This window comes from Lutra lutra, chromosome 4 (assembly GCF_902655055.1).
Source record: "Lutra lutra chromosome 4, mLutLut1.2, whole genome shotgun sequence".
NCBI lineage: Eukaryota > Metazoa > Chordata > Mammalia > Carnivora > Mustelidae > Lutra > Lutra lutra.
In genome coordinates this window covers 36,305,591-36,323,704 of record NC_062281.1, presented here as the reverse complement: position 1 = coordinate 36,323,704, position 18,114 = coordinate 36,305,591, and the positions used below count along the sequence as shown (strand labels likewise).

General features: G+C 48.5%; 1 protein-coding gene across 6 annotated transcripts in view; it reads left to right on the top strand.

The window, feature by feature from the left end:
* GRHL2 (grainyhead like transcription factor 2) overlaps nucleotides 1-15,741 on the top strand; it is a 162,206-nt gene extending 146,465 nt beyond the window's left edge. For all 6 annotated transcript variants that reach the window (XM_047725823.1, XM_047725822.1, XM_047725818.1 and 3 more), the window contains exons 14-16: nucleotides 890-975; nucleotides 10,687-10,751; nucleotides 12,847-15,741. In XM_047725823.1, the coding sequence (XP_047581779.1) occupies nucleotides 890-975; nucleotides 10,687-10,751; nucleotides 12,847-12,961 (266 nt within the window). In that variant the 3' untranslated portion in view covers nucleotides 12,962-15,741. The remainder of the gene's footprint in view (nucleotides 1-889; nucleotides 976-10,686; nucleotides 10,752-12,846) is intronic.
* Nucleotides 15,742-18,114: the final 2,373 nt, after the last annotated feature.

Here is an 18,114-nt window from a genome sequence, read left to right as displayed (position 1 = left end):
GAGCCACGCCAGTTGCCTCATAATGGCATCCGCGATGGAGGAGCGGGCTTGCTGTGTGCAGGGCACGGTGCTGAGTGCCCCACGTGGATGCTGTTCATTTAACCGCTGCACAAGCCTGTGAGGTAGATGATGACATTCCCCCGTAGTCCGGGGAAGACCAGTGCTTGGAGAGGTTTAAGAAAGCAGGGTCCCACAGCCGGCTGAACTGGGGTCAAGGTCAGGCCGGTTGTACTCTGGGTGCTGGGCTTCTCCCTCCCGCCCCTGACAGGCTGCCTCCCAGGCCTGGGCATGGTTAGTCTGTCTGCCTGGAGTTGCCTTCCCCGTCTTCTCTCCCCACGTCCGTGAAAAGCTCAGGCCCCTGTAAGCACTCTCTCACATCTTTTTCCTTCTGAACTCATCCAGCCCCGTCCGGCTGTCTGTCTATTCGAGGAATGCCTGCCTCTCTAAGGGACTACAAATTCCTTAAGGTCAGACCATGTCTTAATTCACTGCTGCAACCTCAGTTACTGGCACACAGCCTGATGGGTGTTTGGCAATATTTGTTGAACGATCCAATGAATAGGTAGAAGACAGAGGTCGCAGAAAGAGATGTCCTAAGGAGATAATGGGCCCGCCTTGAGCAATTCCAATGTGAACAGTGTGGGAAAGCGTCACAGTCCGCTCGGTGTGACCCACTTGTCTGTTCACTCCCTCGAAGGACCCTTAAGCCCTTGGCTGCGGGTCAGCTGTGGAGGGGTGGCAGTCACCCTTGGAGGGGTCGTCTGGGTCATCTGGGCTCCACGACCTCGCAGATACTGTCCGCCTCTGACATGTGTGTGACAGGAAGCGGCCTGGTAGCGGTCGGCCGTGTGGGCTCCTCGGTCACGCCTCCCCTCTGCTTCTCTTCCAGTGCTGTTGTACGTGCGGAAGGAGACGGACGATGTGTTCGACGCTTTGATGTTGAAATCACCTACGGTGAAGGGCCTGATGGAAGCGGTAAGCTGCTGGGCCTTTCAGGCTCCTGGAAACCTGCCTGCGTTCTCCTGAGCTGGAGTCCGTTCGTTAACATGCAGCCTTCCAGAGGGCTCTGGAATGAGCTTTACAAAAGGAAAAGAAAAACAGGCTTATGGAAACACTGATTTCCACACCATCCTGGCTTATTAGCATTTAAGGAGAAGGAAACTTGGAAAAGCTGCCAATTCCCTGTCAGCTTAAGGCTGATCGGAGCTAGATGCCGTAGAGGGAGGTTCATCTGTGAGTTTCCATTTGTCTCTTTGCGTGAAACCAAATTAGATACGCTTAGCTTCCAAATATGCGCAGAACAAAAACAATTAGGAAGTAGCTTGCTAGCTGTGATGGTGTAATCCAGAATAAAAATGTGACCTCTTTTGGTTAAGAAACACACACATACATACAGCTGTTGCTGGGATATGGTGATTTAAGTAAGATTCTCAAGTTCTACCCTCTAGGGCTCTAGAACCCCCAGTTTAGTCTCGCGTCGGGGAACCTGGGCTCAGGGAAAGTTATTTTCTATTTTATCCACATGTTATCCATCCAAATTTGACTCTACTTCGACTATTTCTCCCTCCCACTTCCCCCCCCCCACAACAGTGTTGTAGATCTGGTTATTCTATGGTGATGGAGACAACAGGACTCTCAAGGGGCAGTCCAGGACCACTTGTGGATCTGCAAGAGTGCCACATTAGAACAGCGTCTTGGGTTGTGGGGCAAAATGTTGAAATGCATAGGGTGGGACCTAGAAGTGGAATCATACAATATGGGGTCTTTTGGGGTTGGCACCTCTCACTGAGCATAACGTTTCAAGCATGGTCTAGTATAATCAGTACTTCATTCCGTTTTATCGCTGAATAATATTCCATCACATGGATATACCACCATGTATTGTTTTTACAAATTTGTCGGGTGATAGACATTTGGGGTTTTTCCATCCGCTAGGTGTTGTGAATAATGCTGCTCTGAACATGTACAGGTTTTTCTTTGAACCCTTGTTTTCAGACACTGAGTAACCACTGCCTGCACCTGCCCCCTTCCCCCCAACCACAGCAGAGTCGAGCTTTTGATCTCTCTTCGGGGAACTAGTTAGACCTTCCTTGCTTTGCTTGCCTGTGAGTGTGGGGGAGACCAGTGTGCATGGTATCCTTTGAGCTTATAGGCCCGGGAGAGCTAAGATGCCTTGGGGCAATTCGGACTTCATCTCCCCTTTATTAAACCCGGAAAGAAAAGGTTTTACTTGATGGACCAACACAAACTGTCTCCTTGCTTCCTGAGTGGGTCACTTGGGCAAGCAGGGCCCGAGACGCTCCTTCCCGATTCTCAGGTGACTTGGTCTGCTCGCGAGCTCCAAAGGAAGGACACAGCAGCCCCTGCAGTTTGGGGGTGACCGCCAAGGACAGCGGGTTCCATTTAAGTGAAGCCTTGAGCGCGCCGTGAAGTAAGAAGGCAGGATGCTGTCGTCGTATGCCAGGTTTCACTGGGGCCTGGTTGGGCTGAGAAGCGACTGTTTCCAAGGCATGCAGTCTCTTAGGACCGGCGCCTCACTAGTGGGTGGCATTTTACCATCCTGATACTTAGCAACATGCACGTGGAGAGACAGCGTAGCCTCGTGGGCTGGCACATGGGCTTTGGGCTCAGAAACCCACGTGTAGATCCTGATGGGCTCTTACTAGCCCGGTGAGTTTCTTAACTTCTTCTTCATCCCTCAAATGGAAATCACCATCGTACCCACCTCACAGGACTGCTGGGGGGATGAAATGAGATACCACACATAGAAAACTCTGTGTGGTTCCTAAGAACCCGGTAAAGCTTAGCTTTTGTTACGAAACCATTGTTCTGAGTGGGAATCAGAGCTAGCAAAGATTGCGTGAACAGTCCCTCCTTTTCCTCAGATTTTGGATTTCTCAAATAATCAGCTGCTCTATAGATACAGTCTAAGAGAAGGAAAGTTCTTTTGGCTCATCATTCTGTTCTGTCACTTTCCACTAACCTGGTGTTTTACTCGAGGCGTGGGGCTATGGAAATGGTGCAGGGGACTGCATCCAAAACTCTGGAGGTTGTGCAGGGACCTCCCCTTCTCAAGCCTAGAGACAAGTGGGCTCCCAAAGAATGACCTGTATGCCCCACTGTCCAAAACCTCACATTAAGCAAAACTTCCAGACGAGAAAGCAATGTGACTCTGTTCTCTATGCTTTTAATTTTAAAGCCGCTCTTAATTTTAAAATAACATCATTCTATGTGTGTGGGGGGGTATATTTTTTAACAACTTAAAATTGCATACAAAAAAAAAATCCTAACTTTTAAGAAAATCTGTTTAATCAAGAGACATTGTACTAGACATCAAGCTGTCACTTTGAACCCTGTCAGTGGTTGAAAGTGGCTTTCTATAAAAGCACAGTCTCCCACTCATTGTGGACCCAGCAGGTACTATGGGCCTAGGATGTTGCTTCTCTAAGTGGGGGATGTGTTGGCTTCTCCTAGGGTACTTTTCCCTGATGCTGTCCTAGAACCCTACACCTGACCTTCAGAATCAGGCTGTCTGTGGTGGGCGCAGGAATTAGGTTTGGTAGCTAACTCCCTGGTTGACTTGAAATCACACTGAAGTTTGGGAGCCACTGCCTGGTGTGTATGTTGGCTGGGAACTGATATTAGGGTCAGATTCTGCTTTAAGGTTCTACGTGCATATTCCCTCCAAATGGGAATAATCCCTCCCATTATCCTCTTTTCGGGCCAGGAGTCTTGCAAAAGTGGCTTTGAGCAGGCGAGTGGCCCTGCAGGCTCCTCCAGCCGCGAGACCCACATCTGTGGATTTGGGGAATTGGCCTGGGTGGGTCTGGGATACCTCCTTCATCCTCCGTCAGAGGTGTGGGAAGCCCACATCCCTTGTCTGTTGAGGAAGGCGCTCGCAGTCTTCCAGGGAAAGCAGACCTCACGACTCCAAATGTCCAAGTGTGTCTTGTGTGAAGTAGGTGTGTGTCTTGCAGTTTTTGAAATAGGAACACCTGCTTCATATCCATACTCACATTGTCTTATTCCCCTCGGGAACTAGTTTTGAAGGGTTGGCTCTGCCTCACCTTCCTCATCTGTGAAATGGAGACATCAAGAACGTGAATGAGTTAGCACAAGCACTGGGGAGCTTTCTCTGAGCAGGTGATGGCAATGACAGGGATGGTGATGCCGCTGCCCCTACAGCAGGGGGACTTGGGTTGCTTTCCGTTAGAGAACCTTCTCGTATTTCCGCTGTTAAACTCAAATCCCCCATCCTCAGTCAAGCGTTATTTAGATGTAGAAGAAACCTGTTCTGGGGGATAACTCCCCCCCCCACCAGAAAGCTTTGCATTTTTTTCTTTAAAAAAAAAAAATAATTATCGGCAACCTTTGGTGCAGTGTTGATGGATCACAGAAACAGACGAGAATGCGCTGGCCCCTTTCTCCACATGGGCTCGGAGCTCTGAGTCCGGCCGGCTCCCTGAGCACTTTGGAGATGGCGATGGTGCGCCTCCAGCCTGCACAGATTTCCTAGCGTCCGTACGTCAGGTCACTCAAGAGGATGGAGTGGTTCTGTTATCTAGAAAGTGGGCGGATTTCATGCTCATCAGACACTGCCGTCTCCCTTGAGTTGATGTGACTGTGTTTGCCTTAATTAAAGGGTCACACATCCCCCCCAGGAGCTCTGACACAGCGACATGAACAGGAAAGAACAGGCTGGCAAACGTCATTGAGCTCTGGTCACAACTCTGGTGTCTTGCGCTCGGCACTCTGAGAATCGTTGGCTTCCTCCCTTGCAGAATGTGGACCATGACTGCTTTGGAGACCTGGTTCCTTTGTACTCCACTGGCCCTCTCACTGTCTTAGAAAGAGCTCTTGACCACAAAAAAGAGGAATGGGGTTATTGTTTAATCTCTGCCATATTGGGTCATTTTGCTATGGAACTAGATAATTCTTCTACTGTCCTGAACCTCCCGTACCTTCATTTCACATGCCACAAAATCTTTATCCATACAGAGGTAGACACTGGATAGAAAAAGAAAAATAATTCTCTGTCAGTGGATGTTAATGCATGTTCCTATACTTGGAATCATTTGGATAAAATAGACTGTTTCTCTTTTCGTCTGCATGTTTGGTATCATGTCATCCAAGCCACTTATGTAACTTTGATAATTCACTTTGGCTTCTTTATTCTTAAAATCGGGTTTTATTATTATTATTTTTTTATTATTTAGAGGGAGGGTGAGAGCGCACAAGCGAGAGGGGCAGAGGGAGGAAAGAGAATGTTAAGGAGACAGGGCTGAGCATGGAGCCCCAGGCAGGGCTCGATCTTATAACCCTGAGATCACAACCTGAGCTGAAACCAAGAGTCGGACACTTAGCCAACTGCCTCACCCCTATAAATAGGTTTTAAACTTGATTACAGACAAGGATTTGGTGATGATGTGGTGGTAGTGGAGGTGACATGAGTTTTCAAAGTTTTTTTGGCTTTTCTATGTGATTTTACCTAGTAAATCCTTCATGTGAATCTTCAGCTGCTGTAGCCTCCTTCTAGTCTTTAACCACCCCCCCCCCAAGGTTTACTCATACCTCAGGGCCTTTGCACCTGTTGCTCCTTCTGGCAAGAGTGTTTTTCCTCCATGTGGACAAGGCTCTCTCTCATTTCCTTCAGGCCTCTGCTCACATGGCCCTTGCTGAGACGGGCCTTGCCATACCACCTACAGAAATGGAATCTCTATCACTGTCCACCCCCCGCCCCTGTGCTTTGCCTTATTTCACAGCACTGATCACTACTTGACATATTTAACATTTGCTAGACATTAGGTTTTTTTTTCTCCTTCCCAGTGGAGTGTAGAGCTCATGAGCATGGGGACTTTGTGTCTTCTATGTATCCCCAGATCCTTGAGTGTAAATATTTGACTGAGCCGAGCACCTACTATATACAGGCCACCGTGCTGAGTGCTGTGGGTGGCACAGTTTCATGTGCATTGCTTCCTTTGATCCTTATAATACCCCTGTGAACTTGGCAATGCAAGAATCATTATCATCATCCTACAGAGGTGGAGACAGGCCCAGGAGCAGGGTCTCCCGAGGTCTGATAGCTGCACAGAGCAGTGGACCCACTTAAGCCCTCAAGCAGTTCCGTCCAATGAGAGCAATGTCCACATATGAAAAGTTATTTCGAGAAGAATAAACTTTCCAGGTCACAGCTCACCACAACTGAAGGAAAGAAGAGAGGCAACAAGAAACCATCAGGCAAGAAGTAGTACGGGTAGGGGTTGATCCCACACAGTCACGGTTTAAATCCTGGCTCTGACACTTGGCGTGATGTGACTTTGGGCCAGTTACTCAATCTCTCTGTACCCCAGTTGCATTTCTTAAATGAGGATAGTAATAACATGGGATATTATTATTAGGATAATGAATGATAAAATGACATCTAAGGTTGTTGTGAAAATTAACTGAGTTCATCTACATGGCATTTAAAAGTAGCACGTAGAAATCCTCTGTACATGGATGGTAGGTAGGTAGGTACATACATACACAGATACGTACGTACATACATAGGAGATGACTGTAAGCACTACGGGGTAGGGAGGCAGACAGATTCCTCCAAGCCAAAGGGGCTAGAGAAAAGGGTAGAGGTGTTCTCTGTTGATGCAGCTAGTTGATGCACACAAGGGAAAAGTTTGCTCATGGACCCGGTAGCACCGCTTCCGTTCACCTGAATTGATCGTGTATGGAGTAAAGGGCATTACTCTCTGATTCTCTTTGATGGGTCAAATGCAGCAGCTGCCGAAGTGTTTGCAAGCAGGAGTTCCCTCCTTCTTAAATGTGTGTCTTAGAGCCTACGCTGAACTGTTTATGACTCCAAGTAAAAGTCATTGCCTTTGAGAGCAGGCTGTTCCGTTGGATGTCGCTAGACAAGCACGCTGAGTCCTATGCTGGTAAAAACCAGTGAGTCTCTAAATTCTGCCTGTCACTTACCTGAAGTGTCTGGGCAGAGAGAATGCTTCACCAAATAAAAGTCTAAAAGTTACAGATCATCAGACAACCAGTAACACATTCATGAGATACGTCCAAGATGGAGGATCCTCTTGGATGTAAAGGAAGTCTTTCAGGTCTTTAAAAATATCAGTAATGGGTTTTAAAAATTATGAAAGTGGATTGTTTCAGATAAATTGAAAAGCAGAAATTAAAAAGCAAGCAGTTCTGCTAATTCCCCCATTTGAGAAAACTATGATGTGGCATGTATTTCCTGTGCATAGAAGGGAGGGTTTAATGGGGGCTGTCATCCAGGTCCCAGCCTGAAGGAATCCTTCTGTAACCCACCGACAGATGGCCACTTTCTTCCACATGGTATCCTGCATGGTCTCCCTTCTTTCCAGGGTTCTGAATTTGGCAAAGCATTCTTCCTCGCCTGGCATGGAGGCAGAGGACGCCGTGTCACTGTGGCCTGTCACCAAGCTGCCTCTGCCTCTGACAGTTGCACAGAGGGCACAACTTTGCCCTTCAGCCTCACACAAGCCCATTTTCTCTAAGCGTTCAGAGTCTGAAACCAGACTGCCAGATCACTACCTTTCCAATCTGTCGCTGCCCATTACAGCAGGGACGGTACCTAGTGACCGTAAGCTCTGGCTGCCTCACCTGAGAAATGGCTCATAAAAGGACCTATTCCCCTGTAATGATGGGAGGATGGGGCAAGTTCATGGATGCAGAGTGTTAGGCAGGTATCATCATCCTTCAGAGGTGGAGACAGGTCCAGGAGCGGGGTCTCCCAAGGTCTGATAGCTGCACAGAGCAGTGGACCCACTTAAGCCCTCGAGCAGTTCCGTCCAATGAGAGCGATGTCCACATGTGAAAAGTTATTTCAAGAAGAATAAACTTTCCAGGTCACAGCTCACCACAACTGAAGGAAAGAAGAGAGGCAACAAGAAACCATCAGGCAAGTAAGCACTCAGGACATGCGAGCTGCTGCTGCTGCCGCCACCACTCCCAGCAGACCCTGGTCCAGACCAGACATGTGCGGGTTTTACGCCAGTTGCCCACTTCTGGGTGGGCGATTATCAATCGATATGTGAGCCCAAGTAGTTGTCATGGTTTGGGACACTGGGAGTCAAACCTCTGAAAAGACAAAGAATCAGAATCACTTTTCTTTCAGAAGAGGGGAGCCTATGGATAGGAGTCTGGCGATGTGGGGTAGGAAAATATTCCCATTTTATTTTTTTTTAATTTTTATTTATTTTTTAAATTTCTATTCAGTGTTCCAGAATTCATTGTTTATGCACCACACCACACCCAGTGCTCCATGCAATACGTGCCCTCCTTAATCACCACCACCAGGTTCACCCAACCTCCCACCCTATTTAAAAAGAAGTTTCGAGGGACGCCTGGGTGGCTCAGTTGGTTAAGCAGCTGCCTTCGGCTCAGGTCATGATCCCAGCGTCCTGGGATCGAGTCCCACATCGGGCTCCTTGCTTGGCGGGGAGCCTGCTTCTCCCTCTGCCTCTGCCTGCCATTCTGTCTGCCTGTGCTCGCTCGCTCTCCTCTCTCTCTGACAAATAAATAAAATCTTAAAAAAAAAAAAAAAAAGTTTCGAATGACACCAACCAAAGTTAAAAAAAAAAAAACAACTCTTACAGTCCAAGCAAGTCAGAACAATTAGGTGCAAATAACATGGACCCCAGGACTCCAGGCAGACAGCAAGTTCTGGGTATGGAAGTTCATTGGGGAATCTTCCTTTTTTGTGCCATGCATATCTTTGGTTGTGTGATAAAGTCTGTGGATGCTTTTCTGAATGTTTTTCAGTGTACACGATAAAAAACATAGGATTACAAAGGAAACCAATTATATTGATAACATTGCTGTCATAATAAAAAATGTTTGCGATATAGGAATATATGTGCTCCTTTTTCGTACATTAGCTATCATGATCTATAGACGGGATGAATAACCAACCATACTTCCGAAGTATGATGGATGCATGTAATTGATATTTTGAGATGTCCAAACTATGATTACTTTATATTTATAAAAGTGAATCACAATCATTGTAAGAGGGAAAAAATCACCACGGAATAAGAGAAAGAAGAAAGTGAAAGGATCTCCGAGTGTCTGTCCCTTTTTCGTTAGCCACCGTTAACAGCTCAGCAGGTCCTTCCCATAGTCTCTATTTCCTTACATACTTCTTAAAAAACACAAATGGAATCACGCTCTATGTACTGTTGGGCAGTTTGTTAGCTTTTTTCCCCCTCAGTGTGTTCAGGACTTTTTCCCCCATACAGTTTTGCTACACTTTTTGAAACGACTGTTGGCTTTCAACGGTGAAGATAACAAAACGTGCTAATGAATGGTTGTTATATACAGTTTTTTCTATTATGAGCAATGATGCTTTGAAAAGCTTTGCATACATCTGAGGGAGTATATTTCTGTAGACCAGATTACTAGATATGGGATATGTGGGTTAAAGGATATATGCTTTTTGAATTTTAGTAGCTTCTTCCAGATTTCCCTCCAAAGAAGTTGAGCTTCTTCCATTTATGGAATATGGGAGCCGATGTTTTTCGTACTCTGGCTATATTATCATTCTTTTAGTTTTTGTTAGTCTGATAATATAAAAGTAATGTTCTATTGTTGTTTTAATTTGAAATTTTTAAAAAAGATTTTATTTATTTGACAGAGAGAGAGAGATCACAAGTAGGCAGAGAGGCAGGCAGAGAGAGAGAGAGGGAAGCAGGCTCCCCGCTGAGCAGAGAGCCCGATGCGGGACTCCATCCCAGGACCCTGAGATCATAACCTGAGCTGAAGGCAGAGGCTTAACCCACTGAGCCACCCAGGTGCCCCTTAATTTGAAATTTTAAAATTAGGAGTGAGGCGGTATGTTTTTTTCATGTGTTTATTGTCCTATTGTGTTTTTCTGTGTGAGTTACTCCTTCATGCTGTGCTCTTTTCCTGTTGAATTGTTGGTCTTTTTCTGGATTTGCAGTAATTCTTTCTAACTCAAGGAAATTATTTCCATGCTTGTCATTTGTGTGGCAAAAAGGTTTTGTAGGGTATTATTTATCTTCAGCTTTCTATGGTGGTTTTTGCTCTGTTGGTATTTGTAATTTTGTGTTGTTTTATCAACCTTTTGACCTTTTTTCTTAGGTTTCATATCTTTGTGGGAATGATCTTCCTTCCTTGAAGATGATACCAATACAAAGAACTTTTATGGTTTCAGCAGTCACATGTAAATCTTTGATCTGAAAATTATTTTGATGTAAGAAGTAGATGGGGCACCTGGTTAGCTCAGTCTGTAGAGTGGGTGATTCTTGATCTTGGGGTCATGAGTTTGAGCCCCCCATTGGGCATAGAACTCACTAAAAAAGAAAAAAGAAGAAGTGGAGAAGGGCTCCAGCTTAACTGGAATTTTTTCCAATATGGCCACTTAATTAATCCAGCATCTCAGAGTCCATCTTTTACTGCTGATCTGAAATGACACCTTCATCATAGATTACACTGTCACATGGCTGAATCTTTTGTTGAATGATTTAAGGTCTGTCCAGGGGAGAGCCTCGCACCCCGGGCGTACTGGGAGCCTGACTCCTGAGTGAAGGACACTGACACCCAGGAGAATCTCCAAGAGAGTGAAACTGTGCTTTCCCTTCTGCCTCTGCTCGGCTTCCCCTTCCATGCTCACTCGCCTTTCTGTTACTGGTGTTACAGATATCTGAGAAGTACGGGCTGCCTGTGGAGAAGATCACAAAGCTTTACAAGAAAAGCAAAAAAGGGTAAGAAAGAAATAACTTAAACTGACTTCCAAATCAGAGCGGTCTACATAGTGCCTTGGGAAAAAAAAAAAAAAAAAAAAAAAAAAAAAAAAGATGGCGCCTACCTTATCTTCCTGACCATGGTTAGGCAGCTTGTGCCCTGAAGGCATTTGGGAGATCTCAGTGAGAGAGGGCGGGAAGGAGACTGCATTGTCCTGATGCCAGCGGAGATGTCCCATCCCGAGGACAGGGTGAGCCAGTGGCATAGAAGGGTCCAGAGTGGTGAGGACACTGGAGAGGAGGCCAAGTCGCCCCTCTGCAGCGGAGTTTGTAAAGAATCACACACTGCTCTTGGGATTGGTTCCAGGATGACACAGTAAGAACAGGAAGCGTTCAGGGTACAGAGAAGTCTTCTGAGGTAATTAGTAGCAAAATGATCTGAATGATCATTGGACCTGCTTGTTCTCACTCAGGGTTAAGAACAGCACCTCCTTTACTGGGTGTTCAGTAGTTTCTGGGCCCCTGCAGGCACTGTTAGTCCTCCCCACGCTGGCCTCCCCCGGCTTCCTGTGCAGAGGGCTCTAAGAGTTGAGGCTGAGGAGCCGGATTTCATTCCAGGAGACAATTTCCACTGAGTCAGCTTCTGGAGCTGCTATTCTACAAAATGCAGAAAGTGGTCTTTAAACGCTTCTTGGAGCCTCTGTCATAAAGGAAATGGATTATCTGAGATGCTCAGGCTTTCTGAGTGACGGTCCCTTGGTAGACTGGGAGTCAAACGGGAAACCTTTTCCGCCGGAGCCTGGTCGGCAAGCTCACTTAAATGCATGTGACGGTTTTCCCCATGGTCTGAGGGTGTTCCTTTGATGGGGAGGTTTGGGGGCCATCTCGAGGTCTGGCTCCCTCAGTGCAGACGTGCCTGCCGGTGGGGATAACGTTTCACTTCCATCGAGAACCGTGTCGGCCCTGCAGTAAATACATGACTCCTTACAGCAACTCTGTAGAGCGGGGTTGTTTTTCTAATTTTTGCAGAAGAATAAACTGAGGCTCTCAAAGACTAAAAAACTTGCCAGATGACACATAGCTGTCAGATGAGTCCGTTCTTCAAAGGCAAAGAGATCTGTTTGATTTCCAAGTCAGGGACAGACCCTGGAAGTTGTTGATTCTCTTAAAACCAACGCACAAGGGATAGCTGACCCGAGTAGGTCCCGTGGCGAAGTGTGAGCTTCCGCGAGAGGCAGAGCAGTTTCCAATCCAGCTCAGCCATGAATCGGCGGGAGGAACCCGGGGAGCTGATTTCACTTATCTGCACACGGTTTTCTCATTTGCCAAGCGGCCATGGTCACACCTCCAGGGCTGCTTGGAAGATTAAAGACAAGGTCTCGGAAGCACCAAAACAAATTAGGTGCTCAGCAAAGGGTAGCCACGCTTCTTGATTTTCCTCTTCCACCGTCTATGGAGTACTTTTTTATTTTTTATTTTTATTTTTTATTATTATTATTTTTTGGAATACTTTTTTTTTTAAAGATTTTATTTATTTATTTGACAGACAGAGATCACAAGTAGGCAGAGAGGCAGGCAGAGAGAGAGGAAGGGAAGCAGGCTCCCTGCTGAGCAGAGAGCCCGATGCGGGACTCCATCCCAGGACCCTGAGATCATGACCTGAGCCGAAGGCAGCGGCTTAACCCACTGAGCCACCCAGGTGCCCTGGAGTACTTTTTTAAAGTGCATTTTCAAGAGGCCGTATGGTTTAGTGAAAACAGTTAGGACCTGTGTAGGACCTGGCTCTGTGAAGAGCTGCCCTGTGATTTCAGGCTCACCTCTCTGGGCCATAGTTTACTGTTCCATAAAGCAAGGGGGAACGATCTCTGAAGACCCATTTAATAAGGAGTTGCAAGGTTGGTTCTGACAAATCGAGGCTTTGTTTTCCTCAAACTGGTTTCTGGGGAAAGAAAATATGATAAGGGTCTTTTTTTCCTGCCTTATCTCCTCGCTCCTCCATATCCCCCCCCACCAAAGAATGGCTCAGGGACCCCCCCACCAAGCTTGGCATCTGCCCTTGCACGCTGCGTTGCTGATGGCGTCTTTGTTTCTTACCCCTCACCCCACTCCCTGGTAGCATCTTGGTGAACATGGATGACAACATCATTGAGCACTACTCGAACGAGGACACCTTCATTCTCAACATGGAGAGCATGGTGGAAGGCTTCAAGATCACACTCATGGAAATCTGAGCCCTGCTCTCGGCCTCCCCTTGGCATCGGCCCTCGGTGCCTTCCTCCCCAGAGCGATGGAGGCCCTGGCCCGGAACCCGGACGCCCACCTCCCCCACCCCAAAACCACTGTTACAGACTGTGCTGGGAGCCGGGCAAGGCAAGGAGCCCTGTTCCTTACCGATGTGCTTGGCCCATCCACTGGCTCGTACTGGAGCCGAAGCCCGAGCCCCTCAGGAAGGGATGCTGGGCCTGTCAGACACTTATTTATTGTCCACCTTGCCCTGGAGCCCAGAGTCCAGGCCCGCCGGGACGCTGCAGGGCACAGCTGGCCCCACATGAGACTGTCCAGAGCCCTACCCTTCCAAGGGAAACACAGCCAGTCTGTTGGCCCTGAAGAGCCCGAAAACATCTGGGTCCTTCTGCTTCACCTCTGCTTCTCCTGAGTGGCTGGACCAAAAGCACTCCTGCCACTGCAGTAGTGAGGCGGCCGGAGGTGGACGCCGCTGCCTGGGCAGGAACCTACAGGTTGCTGTGGGGAACCCTCCCAGGGTTTCCAGCGAGTGGCTCACGGGCCTTGCACAGGAAGACATTCAACCACCGTGTAATGAGTGACCCAGAAGGTACGCCTGGCTGGCGTGTACATAGTGTTTATAATATGGCAATAATATATTTTACCTTTGGTGTGCGGGCGCGTTTACTGCCGCTGGCCTGGGGCAGATAGAGTCGGGACTCCGCTTCCTGCCAGAGGGCTGCCTCTGTGCCGGGCAGGGACGCGGCCTTCGGGGCGTCAGGGGACCCCGGGGGTGCGGAGAAGGACGCTGCAGGGCTGGGGGGCGCACCCGCCCTGTGGGCCGCTGCGCTGGTCTCCCGGGGAGGCCCCCGCCCCTCCAGCTGCGCAGGGCTAGGCGGAGAGACTGCGGGGCGCTGTGCAGGGCGCGGCGGAGCTCGATCCCGAGGACCTGAGGACTTGGCCGCACAGGAGCGCCTCACCGTGTACAACTGCGTCCTTCGTCTCACGTGCCTCCCCCGGAGGAGCCTGACTGCAGCTCTGCGAGCAGAGCCCGGCCGTCTGTAAACTTAGCTCCGAATCAAAGGCCCGGGGCCGCCTTTGCTCCAGGCTGCCCGATGCGGGGGCCCAGAGCGCTCTAGCTCTTCTGCGCTAAGCCTCCCGAGGAGGACTGGGAGGGCGGAGGTGTCGTCCTCCCACACGTGCCGTGGGAGACAAAGAGGAGAAAAAAACGTTTCCTTAAACGATCGCGGGATGATGAGCCGTCCTGGGTTGCTGTTCTCTTTGAAGGGACAGGTAGGTGATCTCTGGTTTGCGTTCAGCCTTGTGGGTTGAAGCACTAGCCTTCTGGTAGCCAGACATGTCCTCCCCCCAAGGTCCTTCACTAGGACGGATTCTGTGTACGGGCCTCGAATTGTTTGTGAAGCACTTTGACGTCTTGGGAGGGGGGTTTGGGGGTCTTTCCAAGGCCTCCCTGCCTCCCACCCCACCTGCCCTTGAGGCAGAGAACAGGACAGAAGGGCTGCTTCCAGCCCAGCTGTTGTTCCTGAGGCTCGGACGGGGAGCAGGGGCCGCACCTAGGGCGGTGTCCAGTGGTGGTGAGGGGGCACCTTTCTATGCGTCTTCTGTACACCTCACCCCTTCCCCTGGTGCCAAAGGTTTGCATCCTGGATTCAGTTCTGCTCCAGCCTGTTCCCTGGTCTCCCACTCTTGACTGCCATGCCCTGGACCAGCAGCCTGGGGACCCTCCTGGGTGCTGATGCAGCTCTGTTCTGTGATGGACAAGTTCAGTGTTGGAAATACACAATGTACTCTGCACTTCCCATGCTCCTTGAACCCGCAAGGGCGGGTTAAAATGTGATTGGCAGATGAAACTGCAGCTACAGTAGGGCTGGGGCGTAGAGTCCAGAGCAGGGAAAAGAAAAAATTGGGGGCAATCTGACACAGGTTACCGTCCCCTTCTTTCTCTAGCCTCTATAGGAAAGTGTTTGCTGGTCCTGCCCTAGGCAGAGAATGCCTCAGAGATGTTTTTGCATTTGTTTCCGGTCCCTGAGCAATCACTGTGGTGACCCCAACCTATCAGAACAAAGAAGCTGAGGCCAGTGCCACCAAAGGGTGGCGCAGAGCATCACTTCCCATCTGATCTGCCCCCCCCTCCCCACCGTGCCCTCTGCATTCTCAGAGTGCCTGTGGCTTAGCATGGATATGTCCTCCAACGTGAATGTCAGCAGAGCCTCAGTGAGCACAATTTTCTGAGCAGAAACACTCTAGAAAGATAGGAAAAACTGCCTCTTCTTCTTTTGTCCCTCAAATTAATCACACTCAAATAAATACACTTTAAAAAGGAAATCCATGTAAGATGAGGGACACGTAAAACAAGTACATGTCCTATATATACCCAAGTTGCTTAGACTTAACAGGTGTTTGGAAATTGGGTCCAACAGAAAAATGCAGTCAGATGTCATCTTGGACTTGGATCCTCAAAGACTAAGCCAGGAAATTTGGAAGCGTGAAATGAATCAAACATTTATTTTCCTTCTTATTTAAAATTAGGAAAATGCAACAGAAACAGAGGGTTTGTGCCAAATTCTGTGAACGGCCCTTTCTTAAAAACAAGCAAGGGAGATTGATAGATGGACAATTTGCTCTTGTGTTTAAAAAAAAAAAAAGGCAAATGTAACTTAATAGTTTTGTAAATGGGAGAAGGGGAATCTATAAACTATAAATACAGTTATTTTATTTTTTGTACATTTTTAAGAAGAAAAATAAATATTCATAACATCAGAGTAAATGACAGTGTCTGGTGCTTTCTGTGAGGTGGGTGTGGGGGCTTTTCACCTTGTTGGAAGGAAGCTTCATTGTGGCCTTGGGAAGATTCTAGGCTCTGCCTGGGCACCGGGTCCTAGGCTTCGACACAGCAGGTGTGTCCTCTTCCCGTGGATTTGTTGTGCTCCACCCAAGGTTACATGAGAAGAGAGCTAAAGAAATCAAGAGGCCTTCAGTGTGCCGGTGATGGGCCACTGGGATGGTTATTTTTGGCCAACACCTCAGGGTAGGGAGTAGGTTCTGTCCGCACTCACTCCCAATTCACTCACCCCCACTTGAGTTACCACAAGAACATTCTGGCTCTTTAGTTCATGTGTAGTAGCTTCTGCATGGGCTGAAAGCACCTGGCTAAAACTCTAGTCGTATTGGGACGGTCTCTTGCCCTGCTGCTCCCTGCTTAGCCACCATGCCCTTCAGCCACCATCCTCCAGAGAGCCTCTCTGTTCCACACAAGCAACATCTCACACTGTCCACTGTGTGAATCTTGGCTAAAAATTTGCCTTGAGAAAGTCTTCTCTGACAGCTTCAATCCCGGTGGCACCCCTGGTGGCAGCCCCAGCTGTTTTTATGCCTGGACCAGGGCACAGAAGAGGAGGTGGGGATAGGAGCCGATGGAGGTGGATTCTGGAGGGATCATGGGATTAGCCACAAATGAGCCATAAAGCCTTTTTGCTGTGATCCATGTTCCAAAGCATGCGTGGGCAGCCGAGGGGACTGCCAGGCCTTAGTAGATCTTGAGAGGCTGCAGTTGATCTCCATATCTGCTCTAAGGTAGCCCCTCCCTTGGCCCATGGCAGCCAAGGCTCCACTGCTCAGTGAGCTCTGGGGCCATGTGCGCCCCACCCCCAGCCCTGGTGTGGAACTCAGGTCAGGTAGGTGAGGATGACCAGCTGTCTGGGCCACAGGGTCCAGTCCTGGCTCTTGCCTTCTGCTCTCTGTGCTTATTCAGTTCGGTTACTGTGGTCTGGGCACTATGACCCAGGCTGGGGACAAAGAGGCAGGTTAGACACAGTCTGCCCTTCAAGGCAGTGGTGTATATGCAGAGTGGCCTGGCATCATTAGTACAATAATAAGGGCTCACCCTAGGAGAGCCAGGGTCCTCACCCCAGTTCTAAGGCACACTACCCCTCCTACCCTTAACCCTTGTATGACAGGAGAAATCACCAGTGTGAATTTCACTTTGAGAAGGCTGTCTACTTGAGTGTCTGAGCCCATATATCGGAGGGTCAACGGGAATGGGGGAGGGGATGGTCACTGGGTCAGTTCAAGTCTTCCAAGAAGCGGAAGCCAAAATGGGATTAGACATTCAAGACAATTATTGAGGGTATTCATGTGAGTGATAAAGGGGAAACGAGCAGGGGGAGACAGGGAGAGCATGTGGACTAATCCCTCCAAAAGGAAGGAAGGAAGGAAGGGAGGGAGGGAGGAAGCTTGAGCAGGAGGAGCCTCAGACTGCCTCAGCCAGGCCCTACATTGAGTCCTTGAGCGAAGGTCACCTTCAGGAAGAATCCCATGTGGGGCAAGAATGGCTCAATTCTAATAACCCCACCACCTGTAGTCACTGACTGGAGCAGCCCCAGAGAGTGTGACCTCGGAGTAAATGCGACATGGCCCCAAAGATTGCAGCTGGAGTCTGTCAATCAGCCAGCTGTGCTTCTAGCAGCAGGGGTCTCAAAAGGGAAGATCTGAACAGTTCCCTTTAGTGCCCACAGCCAACCCCTTCTAAAAGGTCTCCAGTAGAAATTCACTGGGGTCTATTCTCACAAGTCAACGTTCCCTGAATGGGTTTTCTGGTCTACCACCTTAGGCTGTTAAACCTTTTGTCCTTAAGGTCCTTCTTCCCTACACTTTTCTGTTCTCTGCTAAAGGGGTGTGTGGGTTAATTTTGGAGACTCTGGAATTCTAGGAAACACAGTGGGGGAACCTCTGAGCAGCCAGAAGTAGCAAAAGAGAAGAGATATTGAAAGGGCACTGAAGACAAACATTGCCAGCTTGCTTCCTGCCTAGCAAATACCTCTCATGCCGCACTCAGGAAAAAACTTGATTTCTGCTTTGCTGTAGACATAGATATAGATTACTTTGTGAATGTATTCAAGGTGCTGGACAAAACTTACCAGTTGAACTGTGAGCTTGGTCTCCTACTTCTTTGGTAATAACTTCTACCCCCCGCAACATACACACACCACCAAGACTATAGCACGTGGTATGGTGCTGGGTCACTATTGAGTGCTCAGTGTGAGCCAGTAAAGTGGTTAAATACTGGTACTGGAAAGATACGTTTTCTGAGTCTGTCCATCTGTCTGTCTGCATTGTAGGATACACTGGTAGCATCTGTGAG